This window comes from Solanum stenotomum, chromosome 1 (genome assembly GCF_019186545.1).
Source record: "Solanum stenotomum isolate F172 chromosome 1, ASM1918654v1, whole genome shotgun sequence".
Classification (NCBI taxonomy): domain Eukaryota; kingdom Viridiplantae; phylum Streptophyta; class Magnoliopsida; order Solanales; family Solanaceae; genus Solanum; species Solanum stenotomum.
The window spans coordinates 23,996,065-24,003,266 of record NC_064282.1 but is presented as its reverse complement, the minus strand read 5'-3'; the positions used below and the strand labels follow the sequence as shown (position 1 = coordinate 24,003,266).

The window sequence follows — 7,202 nt, the reverse complement described above, 5'->3', positions numbered from 1 at the left end:
ATTGTTGAATAGAATGGGCCTGGAATTGAACTGAAATTGGCCCCAAAAAGTGTGTTTAAGGCTAGGTAATAAGATTGCAATTAGGAAATATCTTTACAGATTGGCCAAGCTAATTAAGGATTTAGCTCAAATTGGATGTAATTCGTGAAATAGGCTAAAAATTAAATAAAACGAATTAATATTAATTAATGAACGAGCTTCTTAATCTAGCAAAATAAAATAATTAACTTCAATTATGAACTAATTAATTCAAAAATATAAACAATTAATTAACAAAATATTTAAGTAAAAAAAAAATATTTTTGAAACGATTTTTGAATATTCAATATAATAAATATATACAAAACTTTATAGACTATATAAATTATTTTTAAAAGGATAAAAATGACAAAATTACTTAAAATGCCTTGGAAAATATTTTAAATTTTATAAAGTCGATTATTTTAAATCGTTTGAAATTTAAGAAGCTCGATAATTGATTTATATTGTGGAGGTCCAAAATTGGTGTCAACAATAATTTTTTGTCAAAGGGAGGTCGGACGAACACTCTCAACCACCTCTAGATCCGCTCCTAAATACGATTGTGGTCTTACTAAATTGTATTGAAATACTTACTACAAATAAAGAGCAAATACAATGACTTATATTATATAGTACTGCTATAAATGTAACACGTACATTATTTTTGGATACATATATAATGACTTATTATTTCATTTCATGTAGATTTTTTTTATTGAAATTCATCAAATTAAAGTCTTGATGCACATTGAGTGTAGGTGTTATTATGCTTGTACTATGGTTAATTCAGCAGCATTGGATTGGATAATTTTTTGCGGTAAATCTCCTTCTTTTTCCCATAGATGAGGAAGGGCTTCTCTTATGTTGTGTATGCTCCTCAAGGCGTGATCTGCCCCTGCAACCAAAGTTGAGCTACCCACCTGCACCAAAATAGTCAATCAATTAGCGGTTTAATTGAATTCAGTATTTTTACGCACATAATATAAATAATGTGTGTGCAAAAAATTAAAATTGAGTTTAGCTAACTCAATTATCCATTAGAAAGGAGGTGGAACTTACAACCACCGTGTGGAGTCCAGCTTGTTTACCACTTGCTATGTTCCGAGCGCTATCGTCGAAAAAAATCTGAAACACGAGGAGGAACAAATTATATTACTCTTCGTTCACTTTTACTTGTTCAGTATTGTTTTGGCATAGTGAAATTTCACAAAGTGAGGTCTGGAGAGGATAAAGTGTACGCAGACCTTATCTCTATTTTCAAAAATGGTAGAGATTCTGTTTTTGAAACTCGTGAAGCAAATTTAAGTATAGTGAACAAGTAAAAATAGACGAGAAAAATATATGAGTACTTACAGTTTTGTTTGGATCAAGGTTTGCAATCTGAATAGCAGCCTCCATTGCTTTGAGAGAAGGCTTGCATAAAATAGTAGCATTATCCTCTAAGGAAGGATTCAGAGTTTCAAAGCATATAATACCTTCAAAACAATCTCCCAGTCCCAACTTGGTCAGAACTCTAATTGCATGTGCTTTATCACCATTTGTAAATATCTGATTAATTTACCAAGCCAATATAAAAAAATATTAATATTTCTCCTAAATTGCAACCGCGCCTTTTATAGGCTACTAAGTTAGAAATTTCGCTAAAAATGTACTTACAATTTTGCGTTGTGGCATGGAAAGTAGGAGGTTCCTTAGTTGTGGATCAGGTTTTAGCACCTCATATGGCAATCTTCCATGCACATATTCATGAAACTTGTCGTTGTCAAATTCGTACCCCAGCTCCTATATCGGGCACGGAGATTAAGAAAGAAATAAAGTTATATAAAAACGTACTAGTAGTGTTGATTAAATATGTCATGGTGCATTTATATGTATGAGTTGAATATAAAAATTAAAATCATGTGGGTAAAATGAGAAGTTAATTAATTTAAACATACAACGAAATATTTTCAAATATATAAATGTTTCATTCTCTTTTTAACAAACTAAAAATGATGATTTTTATTTTTTTTACCTTCAAGCCTGCCATTGTTGTGCCGTATTCTCTGTATAAATCCAAGCACATTTTTGGCACTTCACTTTCTTCAATATTCAGGTGATGCAACATATATTCTAAGAAATTAAACAAGAATATGCTAATTAATTAGCCAACAATATATTATGTATTATAATTTTATTGGTTATTTACAATTGGTACATGACAAGATAATATATATAAAGTATAGTATACCTTCTATATTTTTGCGACAAGCTAGGTTGACACCTGAACTAAGAGGATACAAAGTGTCATCCATATCTGGGTAAAACAAAAATACATTAATTTTGATAAGAAAATTATTCAATCTCTAGTCTAGCAATAATATTAAAGGACAGTTCAGTACACTAAAACTTACGCTATGCACTGAATTTGGGGAACATATACATAGTAATGTAACCAAATTAAATAATAATAATTGAAAAAACATACCAAACAACAGACACTCATACTTAAGAGTGTTGGACCTTGCAACGCTTTCCATTCTCAAGAGTAGCTTCACCTTGCTATTACATGCACAAATATTTTGAAATGTCAGTTCGATTGGCCACACTTTTAAAATTTATTTATTTTAAAAAATATTTTTTTATTAAAAATACTTTAAGAGATGTAATTTATGTTTGACAAAATTAGCTAGCTATTTTATTTTTTTTACCAATATTTCAAAAGTGCTTTCAGAGAAAAAAAATATTTTTTTCAACTTAAGCTAAATCTTTAAAATAAGTAATTTTAAAAAACTAACTATAGTTTATTTCCAATAAGCTTGACCAAACATAATTATCAAAATTCGATAAAATCTCTTAATTAAGAAACTGATGCTTTACTTGAAACTTTTTCCTAGTTGGGGAGGAGAATGAGGATAATCAAACGTATATTTCATATAATCAAAGAATTATATTAATTCAAATACTAAATAATTAAAACAATTTATTTTCTCAATATCTAAATTTGTAAAATTCATTTTTCCTTAAAAGTTAATAAATACTAATAAATTTTAATAAAATACTAAATTAATATAATACTATATAATCAATAGAATAAAATGATAATGTTTAGCAATGATGATTATGAATGACGATTACTGATTTTTCAATTTAAAGGGGTATAAGGCTATATCAAATAACCAAGTTCAAAAGAGTAAATAAACTACTTCATCCGTCCCTATTTAGTTGTCCACTTTAGAAATGACACACAGATTAAGGCAACATTGATTAATATGAGTCCGGAGCCTAAAGGGTAAAAAAAATTGTCAAAAATTCCAAAAGGGTACATCACTTTTTATTCTAGCCAAAAGGGCAAAATCGCTGCATCAGCAGCGATTTTCCTCTGACAAAAGGACGAAATAGCAGAGATTTCGTGTAAATTTTTTTTTTTATTAAAAATCGCTGCCACAGCAGCGATTTTGTAAAAAAAAAAAAAAAAAAAAAAAATATTTATTAAAAATCGCTGCCACAGCAGCGATTTTGTAAAAAAAAAAAAAAAAAAAAAAAATATTTATTAAAAATCGCTGCCACAGCAGCGATTTTGTAAAAAAAAAAAAAAAAAAAAAAAATATTTATTAAAAATCGCTGCCACAGCAGCGATTTTGTAAAAAAAAAAAAAAAAAAAAAAAAAAATTTATTAAAAATCGCTGCCACAGCAGCGATTTTGTAAAAAAAAAAAAAAATTCTAATTAAAAATCGCTGCGATTTTGTAATTTTTTTTTTATTAAAGATTGTTGCTTTTTCTTTAAAAAAACTAAAACGGCACATCAAAAAAAAAATTAACCAAAAGGGCTTCTGACAAAACAAAAATAAAAATCGCTGCATATTTTCTCAAAAAAAAAAAAAACTTTTTTTCTTCAAAATCGCTGGTATAGCAGCGAATTTGGTTAAGAATTTAAATTTTTTTAAAAAAAATTTAATATTCTTTTATTATTATTTATGATATATAATTCAATTTTCCTCATGCTTCAACAATTTTATTGAGTATACTGTCGTCTTGTTTATCATTTTTATATTATTAATAAGTAATAATAGGCATGAAAATAATAGCACTCGGCATGAAAAACGCTGCCCCTGCAGCGATGTGTAAGGAAAAAAAAAATTCTGACTTAAAATCGCTGCCACAACAATTTATTTATTTTTTTTTTTACAATGGCAGCGATTTTTAATAATAATAATAAAAACAAAATTTAACAAAATCGCTGCTGTGGCAGCGNTTTTTTTTTTTTTTTTTTTTTTTTACAAAATCGCTGCTGTGGCAGCGATTTTTAATTAAAAATAATTAAAAAAATTTTTTACACGAAATCTCTGCTATTTCGTCCTTTTTGTCAGAGTGCCCTTTTGGCTAGAATAAAAAATGATGTACCCTTTTGGAATTTTTGACAATTTTTTTTACCCTTTAGGCTCCGGACTCTGATTAATATAGTGAAGTTTCAATTTTACCCTTATAGTACAATTTACAATTCCAAAATAAATTCACTCAAGATAATTAATCAATGCTAGGAAGTTCATAAGCTTATTTACTTTATTTATGACAATTTTATTTAAATAAGGGTATAATAGAAAAAAAATTGTTATCCTTTTTTTATTTGTCAAAATGGACAACTAAATAGAGGAAATATGGACAACTAAATAGGGACGGAGGGAATACTTTAGAATGAATCTAAATATAAAATGTGCCAAATTTAAAGGAGTCTTTAAATATTCTGCCAAAAATAATTAAAGTAATTGATAAAAGCAAAAGATGTTGGGTAATATAAATTATATATACTACAAATCAAGAAAAAATGAACTTCTATTACGAAAGTCATAAAGCACAATATAAAAACTAAAGCAAGCATGTAAACGAATATATTAATCATCATATTAATATATTCGTTTACACGATTAAAAATATAATGAGATGATTAAGCTTTTAAATCAAAGGTCTCAAACAAACAACTAGAGAGTGTTTTGATCAAAATGGTGAATTATTTTGATCTTTTATATATATCATCTTATCCAAATAGTTTTTAATGTATATAAAAAGAGTATCATTTTGGTCCTTAGCCCTAAAAACTAACCGAAAAATAAAAAAGTTGTTAAACTTAATAGTGGATCCCACAGTTGTTGGACCCTTTCTTCCTCCCTCTTTCTTCTGCCATTTCTTCTTCTCCACCACTTTTTCTCCAATTTCCAATTGATTTATTTTACAGTTCACTGTCAAAATCCTCTCTTACATACAAAAGTTTCTCCAAATTTCAAAAAATGTTTGTAAATTCAAAACCCATTTCAACAAATCCAATTCTGCAGAATGTCACTTTCGTTCTCTCTAAGTAATTCAAACACTTTTTTCAGTCTCCTAATGTTGCAAAGCAAATACACGATTATATCTTTTTAAATTAAAAAAATAAAAATTGAACGGACAGAGATGGAAAATAAAAAATTTACCAACATTTTTTTAAAAAAATTGAAGAAATTTTTGTATGTAAGAGAAGAATAAATCAATTGAAAATTGGAGAAAAAATGGTGGAAGAAAAAAGATAGAGAAGAAGAAATGATAGAAGAAAGAGGGTGGAAGAAAGGATCCACCAAGTGTGGGACCCACCGTTAAGTTTAACAGTTTTTTTTTTTTACTTTTTAGTTAGTTTTTTGGGCTATGGATCAAAATGATTCTCTTTTTATATACGACTATTTGAATAAGGTGACATATACAAAGAACCAACATAATTCAACTCCTATAGATGAAGGACCATTTTGATCATCTTCTCCTCGATGGGCTTACTAGCAAAATTGTTTGTTAGGCCAAGTAAATTTGGGAAGTTCTAAAGGAGAGAAAACAATACTTTAGTTTATTACTTCATATATTCTTATTTTAGGCGATAATTTTTCTTTTTATATGTTTTAATAGAAATGATATTCATTTCTATATTTTAAAATAATTTATCGTTAGATCTTTTTTACCGGCCTTAATGATATGTGTATATACACACAACACAAAAATAAAGTTCTGGTATGTTTAATATCACATGATCCACAAAAAAATCTATTCTTTTATGCACAAAAAGACTATAATATGTTTAATATTACAAATTTCATAAATCTTTCATTTTTTCTTAAACTTCGTTTTTTGTTGAATAGTACCACAGAAGAGAATAAATACAAGCTATGTGCTTTAATTTAATTACCTGGTTGATGAAATCTTGAAGAAATGAAGCTAGCTCGACAGCAGCTTCCTGCACCTACAAGATATAAATTACGTATGATATATATAATTGCCTTGATTGGATGATGACTACTTCATGTAGAATTGTAGCTAATTTATAGTAGATTGTTTTTTACTTTTTAAAATATTGGGGGTACCTAACTCCCTATGTAGGAATAATTTTTTATTTTTTGTTATTTTCCATATCTGTGATATGGTCTGATTAAATTCAGATTCATTCATTGCATGATTCATTTTTAAGGGTGACACTCTCAATAAGATTTTTTCCATTCTCTGAGATCTAAACACGAAACTTGATAAAGAGATTTCAACCATCCCATCAAAATTAACGTTCGAATAAATTAGAATGGGGAATATTAGGTAAAGGCCACTAGTGTGCCACTTTGAACTTCTTCGTGGCCCTTTTCCCCCACTTCACTAGTTGGGAATGTGGCATATAGGTGAGAGCATGCAAAAATTGTTTACACTATTAATAGTACACTAAATTTATACCAAATTGAAAACGATGGATTTAATTTGGTGAGTATTATGCTCTCTGCCTCAATCCTATTGGACGAATATTTCTTGGACCCCTACATTATTGTAACTTTTTTTTTTTTTAATGTGTGTTTGGTTTTAATCATGTGTTATAGAAATTCACTGATTTCGACTAATTTAAATTAAGGGATAATTTCAGAGACCTCCCTTCAAGTTTCGCTTTATAACACTCACCTCCTCGTGGTTTACGCTATTACGTCTATCTCCCTTATTTTCATTTTCTTGTAACCATTCTTTAAATCTATTTAAAATAAATATAAATTAATTTAGATTTGACATTTTTACCCTTCTATATATTAATTTCTTCATATTAATAAATAAATATTATATATAAAAAAATAACTAATTTAACAAATACTTTAAAAAGTAAATAATCACAAATACATTAATACTATTTTATATATAAAAAAAAAAACTGACC

At 27.8% G+C, this 7,202-nt stretch overlaps 1 protein-coding gene across 1 annotated transcript; it reads right to left on the bottom strand.

Moving 5' to 3' along the window:
- Positions 1-621: 621 nt before the first annotated feature.
- On the bottom strand, positions 622-6,571 carry LOC125865924 (uncharacterized protein C24B11.05). The gene is made up of 8 exons (XM_049546188.1): positions 6,207-6,571; positions 2,489-2,562; positions 2,252-2,317; positions 2,036-2,133; positions 1,678-1,803; positions 1,375-1,569; positions 1,081-1,146; positions 622-941 (listed from the first exon to the last, which is right to left on the bottom strand). The coding sequence occupies exons 2-8, from the start codon at positions 2,538-2,540 to the stop codon at positions 786-788; spliced, it is 759 nt and encodes a 252-aa protein (XP_049402145.1). The 5' UTR covers positions 2,541-2,562; positions 6,207-6,571; the 3' UTR covers positions 622-785.
- Positions 6,572-7,202: the final 631 nt, after the last annotated feature.

What these genes read in the sequence shown, in the direction of transcription:
- LOC125865924 (XM_049546188.1), bottom strand. Translation starts at nt 2,540, where the DNA reads ATGGAAAGCGTTGCAAGGTCCAACACTCTTAAGTATGAGTGTCTGTTG. An exon ending in GTATGAGTGTCTGTTGTTTG is followed by an intron (nt 2,318 to 2,488) that starts GTATGTTTTTTC and finishes TGTTTTACCCAG; the next exon opens with ATATGGATGACACTTTGTAT. An exon ending in ACCTTGATCCAAACAAAACT is followed by an intron (nt 1,147 to 1,374) that starts GTAAGTACTCAT and finishes CTCGTGTTTCAG; the next exon opens with ATTTTTTTCGACGATAGCGC.